At 42.0% G+C, this 14955-nt stretch overlaps 1 protein-coding gene across 3 annotated transcripts in view; it reads left to right on the top strand.

Moving 5' to 3' along the window:
• The first annotated feature begins 1303 nt into the window (after positions 1–1303).
• Positions 1304–14955, top strand: part of STK11 (serine/threonine kinase 11) — a 171773-nt gene continuing 158121 nt past the window's right edge. For all 3 annotated transcript variants that reach the window (XR_011965506.1, XM_072601371.1, XM_072601372.1), the window contains exon 1: positions 1304–2422. Coding sequence is in view for 2 of the 3 variants with exons in the window: in XM_072601371.1 (XP_072457472.1) it covers positions 2133–2422 (290 nt within the window). In the remaining variant the exon portion in view is untranslated. The remainder of the gene's footprint in view (positions 2423–14955) is intronic.

Below are 14955 nucleotides of genomic sequence, written 5' to 3' on the forward strand. Positions count from 1 at the left end.
AACCGTCCCTAGGATGGTCCACTCTCCAGCTGTAAATCCTACGAACTGGTTTTTAGCTCCTGCCTTTGGTCTGGGCTTTCTGGCCCCGCCCCCAACTACACTTCACCTCCCCCTCCCCTTCCCCACTTCGAGTGCCCATCCCGCATCCTTCCCCGCCCTCTCTTCAGAATGGGCCCCTCCCCCGACCAATCAGAGATCGCGCTCCACCCTCCAGGGCGGTTCCCTTCGGGAACCAATCCCTGCTTCGGAGCCCGCTCCGGTCCAAACCGTCCAATCGCCCTGGGCAGCAGGGTGGGGGCCCCTCGGCGCCAGCCAACTGCCGTTCACGCCGGCGGCCGGCCGCGCTTGGGGGGCGGGGCGTGCGGCGGCGGCGGCAGCAGCGGCGGCGGCGCCAAGGAGGGCCGGGGGGAGGGAGGTAAACAAGATGGCGGCGGCGTGTCGGGTGCGGAAGGGGGAGGCGGCCGCTCGGACCTCTCTTAAGTGAGGCGGGGACGCCGGGGGAACCGAACCCGGGCGCCGGCCGCTCTCTCCTGCCTCCTTCTCCGCCTGCGTGCGCAGCGGGCCCGGTGCCGACTGGGCCGCGTTGGATGGGCCCGGGGCCGCCCGGCCTCCTCAGAGCTGCCCCGCGCGGGGCCCGGCTGTGGGGGAGCAGCGGCGGCGGCGGCCTGCGGTGCGGGACCCGCCCTCACCGAGCCCGGTCGGGAGAGGCAGCCGAGCCCCGGCCCGGCCCGGTCCCGGGCTGCCCGGGACTCGGAGGGTTGGGGGGAGGGGGCTGCTCTCCCGGGGGCCCCGAGGCCCCAGCCCCTTCCCCCCAGCCCCCCGCCCGTTACCTTCGGAGGGAGCGAGGGAGCAGCGACGACCCCCGCAGCCCCCTCTGCCGGGAGCCTCCCCGGGACGGGCGGAGGGGAGCCGGCAAGCGACAGCGCTTGGGATCCCGAGAGCAAAGGGAAGGGAGGGCGGGGGGAGGGGGGCGTGAGAACCCGCCTTTTAAGTTTACTTCCCCTCCCCAGCCCCGCGCCCCCAACTCTGTCTTTGTTTCAGGGTCGTGGGGTCAGTAGGTCGCCTTTAGCACCCCTACTTTGGTGGGGGTTGTTTGGCCCTCTCCTTCCCCCTTACCCTTTTTTTTTCCTTTGGAAGGAGTGGGGTACTCATCTCTACCTGTCACCTTTTTGGGGAGAGGGACCCAGAAAATTGGGATTGGGTTAGTTTGTTCCCATCCCGTTCCTCCCGGCTTTATTTATTAAAGGGAGGGATTTCCCCAGGAGCGGGTGGGTGGGAAGGAAAACTTGTCTGAGCTCTTTCCAGGAGCCCTTTGGTGGAGGCTCCCCAGGATCGGTGTCTTCACATTGACCTTTGGGGGGCTGGCAGTAGGGGACCTTTGGGGAGGGAAGCGGCAGGAGGGATCGGCAGACTCCGGGTGAAGGGATGCCCCCTGTGAAACCTTGATAAGTGTTGAGGGCTTTGAACTTTTGGCAGATAGAGGGGAGGAGCCTGTGTGTTTGTGTGTGTGAATGTGTTGGGGTGGGGGGAGTGGGACAAGAGATTGATATTCAGTAGAGGGAACCCTTTCAAGCAATCAAATTTCCACCACCAGTTTGTTTTCAAAGGGGGTCAAGTTTGGAATTCAAGGTGCAGATATCCTGTGAGCACGTTCGGACTGCTGATCCCAGTTTGTATTTGGGAGCCATGACACAAGGGTAATGGAAAGTCCTGAAAAGACTTCACTTTCCTTCTGTATTTGTCCAAGGGTCTAAAGTCCTAGAGAATGACCTAGCACTTAAGAACCCAACCTGGGCCTTTTTAGGGGCTGCAGTGAGTGAGGAGACCTGGCAGAGCCAAAGCAGTGAGACCGGGTCAAAAAACAAGCCAGGTGCCTGAGCAAAAGTTCTTGATGTTTTTTGTTTTTTTGTTTTTTTTTTTGCTTGAGAGCCAGGCACTTGGGGTGCATTAGACCCTTTTCAGGGACTACTGAATTACGTTAGTACAATCTTTGGAAGAGTTGGGTTTTTTTTTTCCTCTTCTGTTTTTGTTTTTTTTGTTTTGAGAAGAAAAGTTGAGAAAACCAAGAACTCAAGTTGGATTAAGGGATCCTGGTGTATCTAAGGGAGCCTGGTTAAGGAGTTTAATCCAGGATGGATTTGGCAGAACCACAGCAGTTGGGCATGTTTACAGAAAGTGAACTGATGTCTGTGGGTATGGACACATTTATCCACCGAATAGACTCCACCGAGGTCATCTACCAGCCAAGACGAAAAAGAGCCAAACTCATTGGCAAATACCTGATGGGGGATTTGTTGGGAGAAGGATCTTATGGGAAAGTGAAGGAGATGCTGGACTCTGAAACCCTATGCCGGAGAGCTGTGAAAATCCTTAAAAAGAAAAAGTTGCGAAGGATCCCCAATGGGGAGGCAAATGTTAAAAAGTAAGTATAATCTTTTTGCTCATTAGAAAAACAATGTAATTAGATCTCATCTTTTAAAATCTTTAAACTGGCAAGCAAATGAATGTCATATTCTAAAGGAAATGTTAGAAATTGCCTGTTCACTAACATCTTAGTCTCAGGTGGATGATAATCATACCCACTGAATGTTAAGCTGGTGAAGGCAATATTAGCAAAATACATATCAGTAGCCCAAACCTATAAATTGTTAACACCCTCTCCCATACTTATATCTGTTTGCTTTATCACGAAACTACTTGCTCTGTTGTCATGTGTCTGTCTACTCGATTTAAGTTTGCATTTCCACAGAATGTCCTTCTGAGCCACCAGTAGATATTTTGCATGACATGCTGCCAGTTACTGGGGCCAAGCAAGATTTGATTTGTTTATCCTGTTCAGAGGGGTTCCTGCTGTTGCCAAAATGAATTATTTGCACCAGCTTATCAGTCAGCAGGAAGGAAAACTTAGACCTCTCTAACTTGCTTATGATGTAACATAAGAAACATCAGTGACTGCAGATTCATGACCCCTGATGAGTTCTGTCTAGTGTTGGAGGTTGCCTGGAGTAAGAATTGTTCTCAGTTGGAAGGCAGAAGATTTAGGTTGTGGTTCTTCTGGCTCTGAGGCACTCAGTGGGAAAGTGACCTTGGGCAAGTCATGGCCCTACTTGGGGCCTGTTTCCCTTGTAAAATGAAGGGACTGAACTGGGTTAATTCTTAGGCCCCTTTCCTTTCTAACATTGTGAATTGCTGATTTCTAGTGGTTTTATATTTGGCTGCCTCTGCTATTTATGTACTGCGCACTGACCTCCTTCTGGAGATGACTTTATGAATCAGGCCCTGACCAGTAACTAAGGGTACCTTCCAACCTTGACAAAGTGGATGGGTAGGGTTAGTTATAGTAGGATAGCAGAATCAGTTAAGGAGCTGAGTTGAGTTGAGTTCATCATAAACTACTTGTTAATACAAAATAACCATTCATGTCATTATATCTACCCCATGTCATTCTGTGAATGGGATTCAGCACTTTCCCCTTTGCAGTGAGACTGGACACCAAAGAAAGGAAGGTAAACTTGGGTTGTGGCTTCTTAATGGAAACTCGTTTTGAAAGCGGAAGTATCTTCTTATTAGAAAGTGTCATAAATGAACCTCTGTGGCTCTTTGGGGATAGTATTTGGAAGGTAGGACTAGAGCGGGATAAAGTACATGGTCTAGTGGTAAGTGCACTGAATGAGGACTTGGGACACTGGAGTTCTGTTTCTGACCCTTCCACAGATCAGTAATGCGACCTTGACCAAGTTTCCCTGATCTGGGCTTCAGTTTCCTCACCTATAAAAGGAGGGTGTGGATTAGATAATTTCCAGCAGCCTTTACAGCTCTTAGCCTATGATATGATGCATGATGGGACAGACTGTGAAGTTGGTGTACTCATTTCCCCATATTTTGCCTAAGAAGGGTGCTCTGAAACTCTCTCTGCCTAATACCATACCATTTTCCCTTTGGTCTGGTTTTACTTTACTCTCTTTTACTTTGGGTTAGGTGGAACAGGATTGTAGTCTGTATCCAGGTTTGTGTCACTAATGTGAACTATAAGCCTGGACACATTGCTAGCTGTGATGTGGGCATTTCCACCTCACCACTGCTAAAGAGACAGTGTTTCCATTGGGCAGTGTCACAGGTTAATCCTTTGCCTAACCAGAACATTTGGGTTTAAAACTTAATCGTTTGAGTAATTTAATGATTCCTTGATGAGACCTTTAAATGTCTTAGTGCAGTTGGGCATTAGGTGAATACAGTCATTTTTCAAAGAACTGGAGAAGCAGTGAGGTGTAGCAGAGAGAACGCTGACCCTGGGAGTTAGGAGATTCAGCTTCAAGTCCCAGCCTTGCCATTTGTCATAGAATTTCATATTTGGAGGGGACCTCAGTGCTCTGGTTCAGCCTGTAGCCATTCCAAACAAAGGGACTCTGTGGGTTTTACCATTGACATTTGACAAATATTTACTGAGTACTTAGAGGTAGGCTGGTATAGAGGAGACAATGGGTTAGAGTGCCAGCTTAGCCAGGCACTGTAGCTGTGTGCCTTTGGGTAAATAACCTTTCTGAATCTCAATTTGTTCACTTAAAATGGAAATAACCCTTGCCCTGCCTATCTCATAGGATTGTGAAGATATATATGAAAACCCTGTCTAAATAGGAGCTAATATTACTCGGGTTTGGTATTACTAGTAGGTAGTTTTGCCCATTGTCCTCGGAACTGCCTGGCCCAATTACAAGCATTATCGGCATCCTGTTAAAGTTACATAGTTATGCATTTAGATTCTTCCTGAGAATAAACTTTTGAAGTCTATTAACTTGTATCAACAGAGTTGACTGGATTCCTAAGATAACAAGCATCAGAAACAACTCTCAGAGCTTTCTCTGATTGCCAAAGAAGTTCCTTCCACTAACTTTGAAAACTCTTTTTCAATGAAGAAAAGAGAGTTGATTAGGAGCAACTGTCCTTTTGTTGAAGGGTTGCAAGTAACTTTACATTTAGAGATCTCAGTTATATTTTTGTGAATGTTTTCCTTCCAGAAACACTATCCAAGACAGTAGACATTGTATGGTCTACACAGAATACACGTGTGGAATTAAGTATAATTTCTGAACTTTGTGGTCCTGTTGGATCTCAGCTGCCTTTACAAAAGAGCTAGTTAGTACTGGTGAATGTAGTACAGTGGAGACAAGTTGTTTTGGAATTGTATCACCTGCATTCCAGCCATAGGAGGCAGCTAGGTGGTTCAGTGAATAGAGAGCTAGGCCTGGAATCAGGAAGACCTGAGTTCAAATCCAGCCTCAGACACTCACTAGCTCTGTGATTCTGGGTAGGTAGCTTAACCTTAATTCACTGGAGAAGGAAATGGCAAACCTCTTCTGTATCTTTGCCAAGGAAACCCTGTGAAAGTGTGGTCCATGGGGTCACAAAGAGTGAGACATAACGGCATGATTGAATAACAGCGACAAAATACAGCCATGGCCCTCTTTACTGACTGTGACCTTGGACAAGGTACAGAGTCTGTCTGAGCCTCAGTTTGAAATCTGAGATCCTATGATCTTTCATCAATAACATAGCATTTCAGAGCTGAAAAAGGCAGTACAACATTCTAGGTTCCAGTCCTAACTGTGCCTCTGGTTATCTTTGTGACCTTGGGTAAATCAACCTCTTCTCCTCTGTTTCTTCACCCGTCAAATGAGAGCACTGAACTAGATGGTTGCTAAATCTCTTCCACTTCTTTGGTCTAGAACACATCTTGTCCAAAACTTCCTTGTTTTAAAGATGAGGAAACTGAGACCCCTAAAGGGGAAATGACTTGTCTTAGATCACATAGAGCAGCAGAGCCAGGGTTGGAGAACCAAGAACTGATTCCTATCCAGTGCTCTTTCTATTGAACCATATTGCTTCTCAGTTCATCAGTGTACTGTGCATTGAACTATGCATTCAGGTTTACAAACCAGGTTCCTGAGTGTCATGAATTTTCCCTAACCTTTGGCCTAAACCATCTGCATAGTGTCTGATTAAGAGCCCTAAGTTTGTTATAAATATTAGAAACTGCCACCTCCTTCTTCCTCTGACCAGCTGCTTGGCTGGCTGTGACTCATGCCCTCAGGTCTCAGGCCCCTTGTTGCCACACCCAACTGATGCTCTGAAGGAATCTAGTACTGAAAATTATTTTTCTCTTTGGTTCATATTGAGAAGGTACCAATTTTATTTTTTTAAACCAGTGTCTATGGCTTGATGTAAAATTTAGAGTTGATAACAACTTCTTATACTTCAGAGGGTCTTGTGATTTCATTGGCTTGGGTACCTCATACCTTAGATGGTTTCCATGAGTTGCTGTGGCCAAAGAAATTCCAACTAACTGGTAGGTCTTGAGATTGAGCCTCTCTGCACTTAGCCAGGCTGGGTGGTTTGGGGCTCCTTAGAGGATTCAGGGTCACCTCCATTTCCTCGAGTGGAAAAGAAGTTGGGTGTGATTCTTTAAATCATGAGTTTCTGGGTGAACTTGTTCTTTGAGTTTACGTCTAGTACGAACCAGCTGCAAGGAGAAAAGAACCTTTGTCTGTCAGAAGCTTAATAAACTAAACACTAATAGTGTTCTCTTTTAATTAAGTGTCAGGGACCTTTGGCGCAAGCCCCAAGAGCATTGTGCTGTACTTAAAATGTTCAGCATTTCTATTTTACTTGAATGTTTTGTCTTTCAAATACCTCAAAAATTATGTTCTTTAAAAAAGGTAATACAGGAGTTAACTTTATTTAGCCAATCAAGAAAACCCCTGTGACAGAATTGAGCTGTTCAGCAGTTCTCTTTCTTGCTGAGTAATTTGCTCCTCTCTGAAGCTAGCAGTGGCTTCCTGAGTAAGTGTGGTGTTAAATTTATTATCAGATTTTTAGAAGTCTTTACTTGACTGAATGTGGCAAAGTTGTAGAGATTTGAGCTCCCTATTCCTTTATGTGTGAAGCCAGGTACTATATTTGGATTGATTGGTGGATGCCTGAATTTGGATGTGAAATAGTCAGAATTTCCGCAAGTTGAGAACAAGAGCCTTGGACTTTGTCAGATTTGGTTTTTGTGAGGTGAGATATATCAAGTTCAGGGTGTTACTTGAGAATTACTCTTTCTCCCTGGGTGAGATCAGTATTTTGCTTTGAGAATACGAGCAGAATGTGGCCGGTTTGAATCCCTTCTGATACTAACCTGTTGCTGCCTTAGGAGTCTAGCTAGAATAAGGGTCTTGGATGTCTCTGGTTATTTCACTGTTTGTCTTGTCACTTCATTTGGCAGAAAGAAGGAATGATTTTGAAATAAAGATGTGACCTTAATGGACAGTGTGAGCTGGAGGAATGCAGGGAGGTGATTCATTAGTTTGTTCCAACACTTTCAAACTGGAAGAATTATTCTTGTAAGTAAATTGGAACAAGAATTCAAGTGTTTGCCACACTGTATGCTAAGCTTTGAAAGAGGGTTTCTCTTGAGGTCCAGGAGAGGAAGAACAATGGAAAGGAGAAGCTGCCCTTAGAAGAAATGTTTGAGGGAAAAGTACCAGGGACTTTGAATGACAGAAAAATGAATGTTGATTCAAAGATTGTTAAAGTCAGGTAGTTGGGACAGGAAAGGTCTGGAAGGGTGCCACTGTTCCAGTTCCTCTCCCTCACCCTAGTCATGTTATAGATGAGGAGACAGGTTAGGTGATTTTCCCAAGGTCCCATAGCTCCCTAGTGGAGGACCAGGCTTTATGTCAGTTAATAATCAAGACAGGAGTGGTCAAAAAACTGGAGGGGGAGAAAGTAGAAATCTTCATTATGGGGAGAGGGTCCTGTAGAAGAATAGAGTGACTTACGACTATAAGATTATCTCTTGGCAAACCCTTTACTCTTTTGGGGGGGGGGTAGGGGGGAAGGGTTGTATTTTTTTTTGTTTTAATGAACATAGCCCATCCACAAACTTGAACATTTTAGTAAAAAAAAAAAATACCAGCAAAAAAGAGAATGGCTTTTGAAACTTTCAACTTTTGTTATGTACAAGTTTTTAAAACTATATTAAATTTAACAGAATAGTAACAAAATTGCTCTGATTGTGTTCCATTCTGATTTCTTTTCTTTTGTGTATTTAAAAAAATTTGTTGTCCTTTGATTCGTTTTTTTCCTGTCTTTCACTTTCACGTGCAGCTCTCCCCTGTAACTGCCTCCCCTCATAACAAATATAGTGAAGTAAAATGCATCAACACTTTACTCTTGCGTCGCATAGTCCCCTGACGATCAGTGAATCTTGTTTTCCAGAAAATAAGGTATCGATAAACTGCTTATAGTGACTGATCAGGCTGTAATCTATAGACTGTGCAGTAAGTAGTAGCAAGTTGGCAATGCTCTAAGTGCTCTAGACCGACAGCCTCCCACCTCTGCTCTCCCTCTCCCTCCCCCAGGTCCTTAGACTTGAGTTATTTTAGGCAAGAGTTTGAGACACTCAGGCTGCATCTGTCTTCTAGCACCTGGCACACTACTTTAAGCACTTGGATACTTCAATGTTTGAGCAAATGATTAGTTGTTTTTTTTTTTTTTTCTGTATTCAGTTACATAGGTTCTGCGTACAGATTCTTGCTCACCTGCTTGTTGGATAACCTGAGGTCTAGTCCTGGCTCTCAGACTAGTTCTTTGTGTGATTTTGAACTGGTCATTTTTACCTCATCCGGGCTGTTTGCTTGTCTGTAAAAAGGTAGAGGTGGGGGAACTGTAGTATAGGGAAGGAAATAAGCATTTTAAAAATGCCTTCTATGTGCCAGGCACTGTGCTAACCACTCTACAAATATTGCCTCATTTGATCATTGATTTAGAGGACCTGTATAATCGCTTTTGGCTCTAAGATCTTAGGTTTCTAAGTTTTTAGTGGTTGGAGAATGCAGGGCATCGAGGTGATAAAAGAAGTTTAGCGTCAGTATTGTAGACTGCCTGCTATTCTTGGGGTATGATTTGAGGCTTGTTCTCAGACATACTAAGCTAGAATTTCCTCCAGGGCAATGTCAATGAGTCTTATCCTAAAGTCTTTCAGTTTTTCTCTGTTTTAGTTTGACAAGCTAATTATTTGTGCACCTATTTTCCACTCTTTTGCAAAGCTTGAACAACTTTTATGGCCCTAATCTTGTGGGATTTTTTGGTTAGTCAACCATTGATTCCATAGTCAACCAAACAGGCATTCTGCTTTCTTCTGAGCTTCGGAAGCAGCCAAAGTGAATGTTGTCATTACCAATCTCCACAGGAAAGAATGAAATAGGCAAGAAGTCTAATTTAGGTATTCATTGTGGAATAAATCTGTGTAGACTTGATGTTGTTCAGCCTCCCCATTCTGTCAGGTTTTACGTGTAGGTTCTAAGTACCGTTTCCTCCAATTTAAGAATCACTTCCTGTACTTCTGCATAATCCAGATGGTCTGAGTCCTCAGCACTGGGCTTTCTCTTCACAGATGTTTATTGATTTTCTTCTTTTCTAAACCAAAAAGCCACATGTAGTAAATCTTTATTAGGTCAATCCGATTATAGAAAATGTCCTTATATAAAAAAAGGAGGGGTATTAGGAGCTTAACTTTGAGGGAAGAGTTAGGTGCTTTTCTCTTGTATTTAGATGAATTCTTTTGGAAAAAAAATCCCTAAAAATTGACCATTATTGTATTCCTGGTAATTAATTTGTTCAGTCAGTCTTTTTGTAACGTATTTATATATTTGTTGTGTCTTCTGTGCTGGATTGTAAGCTCTGAGAGGACAGGGTCTAGGGCTTATTCATCAGGGGAGATCTGACACATAAACAAATATACAATAACCTATACCTCTGAAATAATAAAAGTGCAGAATAGAAAGTGATAGCTGCAGAAATTCAGAGAACTATTTGAAGTTAGAATCTATCAGTCAGTAAATATTTATTAAGTGTCTTCTGTGTGCCAGGCACTATGCTAACTGCTGGGGGTTAAAAAAAAGAGGCAAAAGACATCCCCTCCCCTCAAGGACTTCACAGCCTAATGGAGATAATGTGCAGATAAATATATACAAAGTAAGCTATGTATGGGATAAATAGGAGATAATTAACAGAGAGGAGGCATTGGAATTTTAAATTCTTTTTTCCACATAAATTTATTTGTTTTCAATTTTAACATTCACTTCCACGAAATTTGGAATTTCAGATTTCCTCCTCATCTCCCCACTACTCCCACCCCAGGACAACATGTATTCTGATTGCCCTTTCCTCCAGTCTGCCCTCCCTTCTATTTAGCCTACCCCCTCAATCCTCCCCCCACAATCCTCTTCCCCTCTATTTTCCTGTAGGGTAAAATAGATTTCTATACCCCATTAAGGCATTGGAATTAAGAGCAATTAGGGAAGGGTTTTTGTAGAAGATGGGATTTTAGTTGGGACTTAAAAGGAAGCCAGGAAGGTTAGTAGTCTGATTGGAGGTAGGGCATTCCAGGCATGAGGAACAACTGGAGAAAATGCCTGGCACCAAGAGATGTTCATGGAGCAGCCAGGAGGCCAGTGTGTAGAGGAGTGCGGTATAAGAAGACTGGAAAGGTAGGAGGGGGCTAGGTTATGAAGGACTTTGAATGCTGAACAGAGCATTTTGTATTTAATCCTGGATACAATAGGGAATCCCTGGAGTTTATTGAGTTAGAGAGGTGAACTGATCAGACCTGCACTTTAAGGAAATTACTTTAGTAATTAATAAATAGTAATAAAGGATGAACTGGAGTGGAAAGAGCCCTGAGGCCTGCAGACCCGTCTGCAGCCTCTTGCTATAGTCTAGGGTATAAGTGATGAGGTCTGCACTAGAGGGGTGACAGGGTCAGAGGAGAAAGGGGGTGTATTGAAGAGCTGTTACAAAGGTAAAATCGACAGTCTTTGACAACAGCTTGGTCATGGAGGGTGAGAGATAGTGAGCAGTCCAGCATGATTCCTAGGTTGTGAACCTGAAAGCCTGGGAGGATAGTTTTGTCCTTTACAGTAATAGGGAAGGTGTGAGGTGGTGGTGGTATGTGGGGGTGGGAAAATAGCAAATTCTGTTTTGGGCATATTGAGTTGAGATGTCTACTGAACATCTAGTTTGAGATGTGTGAAAGGCTGTTGAAATGCAAGATTAGAGGTTAGTGAGAGTTTGAGACAGGATAGGTAGATTTGAGAATCGTCAGCATAGAGATGGTAATCAAATTAGAGAAAGAAAAGATTATTAACAACTGAGGTGAGGAATCACAGAGATGGCATTAAGAACTGGATTTCACAAGCATCAAGCATTTGTTAAACATCTCTAATGTGCCAGGCAAGAGGGATACAGAGACACAAGAACTAACATTCCATTGTGGGGGTACAATCTATACACATGTAAGTATATGCAAAATATAATATGAGTAATATGAGGTAATTTATGGGGGGGAGGAGAATCAGAAATGTTTTCATGTAGGAGGTGGTACTTAAACTAGTTCTGAAGGAAGCTAAGGATGTAAAATGTTTTTCTCATTGATATCTCTTGATTTTACGTAATCTTCATTTCCAAATACATTTTCTACTAATCTTCCCATAGAGCCATCACTTATCACATAGAATAAAAAAAGAGGAAGAAAAAACCTGTTTAGCAAAACTAACAAACATCATTTGTATTTTTTAGTCTCCCATCTCTACAAAGAAAGGAAGGAGGCGCATTCTTATGTCTATTCTTTGGGGTTAAGTTTGACCATTACCTTTATTGTTTCTTATGGCATAGTAATAGTCTATTGTATTCTTGAACCCTAGTTTGCTTAGGCATTCCCTAGTTGTCAGGCATCTATTTCTAATTGCTCACAACTACAAAAAAGTATTACTCTTAAGTATTTTATAGTATATTGGACCCATATAATTTTGACCTTCTCGGTATGTATGCCTATTCATGAGTCAAAGGGTGTTACAATTTTAGTAACTTTCTTAGTATATTTCCAGTTTGAAGTTAAACTGCCTAAGTTGTAGAGGTAATACGTGTCAGGCATGAAAGGCATGGAGATTGGAAATAGAATGTCATGTGTGAGGAACAGCAAGAAGATGAGTTCGGCTGCAGCATACGATTTATAAAGACAAGTAATATGTAATAAGCTGTAAAATGTTGGAACCATGGCTTTAAATGCCAAACAGAAGAGGTTGTGTTTGATCTTAGAGGTAAGAGGGTACCACTGACATTTATTGATAATGTCTAATATTTATATGTTGTTTTGAGGTTTTCAAAGTACTTTATAAATAAATACTCTCTGAGTTTATCCTCACAACAACCCTGTGAGGTAGGTACTATTATTATCCTCATTTTTAGAGATGAGCAAATTGAGGCAGACTAGTTAAGTGAAATACCCAAGGTCATATGAAATGAAATATGAAATACCCAAACAAAGTAAGTGGCTGAGGCTAGATTTGAATTCAGGTTGTCTTGACTTTGGATCTGTCCCTCTCTCTACTTTACCACTTAGCTGCCTGTAGTTATTCAGTCATTCAAAAGCAGGGAAGTGACATGGTCAGACCTGTGCTGCGTATAGGGTGAGAGAAGACCATTGTATACATAGGAAAACTTTGAGCAAAGGGACATTGAGTATTTCAGCATTTCCACAAACTTTGATTAAGCTGCTCTTACTACACCAGATACTCAAGGAGGTAGGGAGCCCAGTAGGACCTATACCTTGTCCTCAAGGCATTTATAGTTTAGTAGAAAGAAGTGCAGGAGGAGAACATTACCATAATAACAGGTAACTTGGTTACATTAACTCTTGATTCCTGATATTTTCATTGGTCTAGTGACTTTGAATGTAGGCAAAGGAATTTAAACTTTATTTAGTAAGTAGGTAGCCACTGAAGATTTTTGATTAGAGGCATGACATGTTCTCACCTGTTTCTAAGGAAGGTCATTTAAAATTTTACCTGTTTAAGTAAATGTTTTATTGATAATTTTGTTTGACATCAATATTGCTCCCTAGTGTTTAACATGCCCACCTCCGAGCTTCTTTTAGAACCCTCCTGTAACAAAGAAGAATAATTCATTGCATCATATATTTAGGGCTAGAAGGAACCTAAGAGAACATTAAGCCCAACTTCCATGTTTTACAGGTGAGGAAATGGGTTCAGAACAGTGAGGGAACTTTCTCCAAGTCTCCCAAATAGCATGCAGAAGTTAGGGTTTGAACCCAGTTTTATGATACTAGATTTCAGTAGTCCTTCTTTCCACAGTGCACAGAAGAGTTCCATCTCCTCATTTAGCAAAGTAAAACAAACCAACATGTTGCCTGGTTGTGACAATATATGTCATTCTGTCCCTGGAGTCTCCCACCTTTCTGCAGAGAGGAGGAATTGCTGATGTTTCTCTATCAGTACTCTGAAGTCCAGATGAGGGTTAGAGTTCTTTTGCTTTCTTTTTACCTTGTGGTCATCCTAACATTGTTTAATCTTTCTCGATTGTTTGCTCTTTTGTGTCATTTTATAAAAGTCTTTTAAAGTTCTTTTTATTCCTTATAATTGTCATTTTAATTACACTATAGTATTCCATTAATATATCTTCATTTTAAAAAAGATTGGTGTAGAGCAACCATGAACAAAAGCTATCTCTCTAGTTATTCATCTTCCCTTTCTTCTGTAAGATGTTTTGTAGTTGTGTTTTTATAAATCCTGACTGTGTCTTTGTAGGTTAACTCCCAGATATTTTATGTATTTTGTACTTATTTTAAATGAAACTTCTTTGTCTCCATCTGCTGGATTTTAGTAGTAATATAAAGAAAGGCTGATGAATTTTATGAGTTAATTTCGTATCTTTCTATTTTACTGAAGTTACCCTTTTGATTAAATTTTTTGTTGAAAATCTGCAATTGTTTAAATCATATCATCTGCAAATAGTAATTCTGCTTCTTGTTTATGTATGTTTTATTCCTTCAATTTATTTTTTCTTGCCTTATAGCTAGCATTTCTAGGATTGTATTAAGTAATAGCAGTGACATCGGGCAAACTGCTTTAATTCTGATCTTCCTGGAAAAGCTTATAGAATAGTTCTAAGTTATGCTAACTCTTGGTTTTAGATAGTTTACCGGAGTAAGCAAAAGATTTATACCTATGCTTTTTAGTCATGTTTAAAAAAAAACAAACCTAAGTGAGTGCTGTATCTATTTGGACTTTCTCTGCATCTTTTGATATTTGTGATTTTGGTATTAATAGGATCTCTTATGCTGATAGTTTTTGCCTAGGCAAGTTCATTCTGGTAATTGCATAGTGGATGAATTAGTGAGGGGATAGACTGGAATTAGGGAGAACAGTTTAGGAAGCTCTTACAGTAGGCCTGTTGAGTTAAAACTGAGCAGTAGTTATATGAGAAGTAGATGAAAGTGAGCTGATATTGAGGTGGAACTGTCATCACTTAGAAGCCAATTGGTTGTGTGAGATGAGAGGGAAGGAGGGAGGGGTAAAGTGTGACTGAAATTTTGGACCTGATTGGGATGATGGCAGTGCACAAAAGAAAATAATTTTGGAGGAGGAGCCTGTTTAGGAGAAGAGATAATGAATTACACTTTGGACATATTGAATTTAAAATGCTGATGGGATATCCAAATGGATAAGGTTAGTGATAGAGAAACGACTAGAATGTAAATTCCTTGACGACAAGAAATATTTTCACATTTTATTTATATCTCCTGTGCTTAGGACAATGAATGCTTAAGAAATGGTTTTGGTTGATGGAATTGAAATTCATAAATTCATATTCTGTATATATTTAGGTTTGAGAGTCATCTATGCAAATATAGTAATTAAATTGAATGGCCTCTGAGATCCCTTCAAGATTTAAATCTATGATCTTAAACCTCACAGGATTGTTGATGAGATCAGCAAATAAGACAGAATAGAGAAAAAAAGAAAAGAAGGCCTAGGACAGTGCCTTAGGGTGGCCAAGAAGATTGAAAAGGAATTGGCCCTTTGGTGGGAAGAGAACTCAGAAAGAGAAGGATCA

This window comes from Notamacropus eugenii, chromosome 4 (assembly GCF_028372415.1).
Source record: "Notamacropus eugenii isolate mMacEug1 chromosome 4, mMacEug1.pri_v2, whole genome shotgun sequence".
Classification (NCBI taxonomy): domain Eukaryota; kingdom Metazoa; phylum Chordata; class Mammalia; order Diprotodontia; family Macropodidae; genus Notamacropus; species Notamacropus eugenii.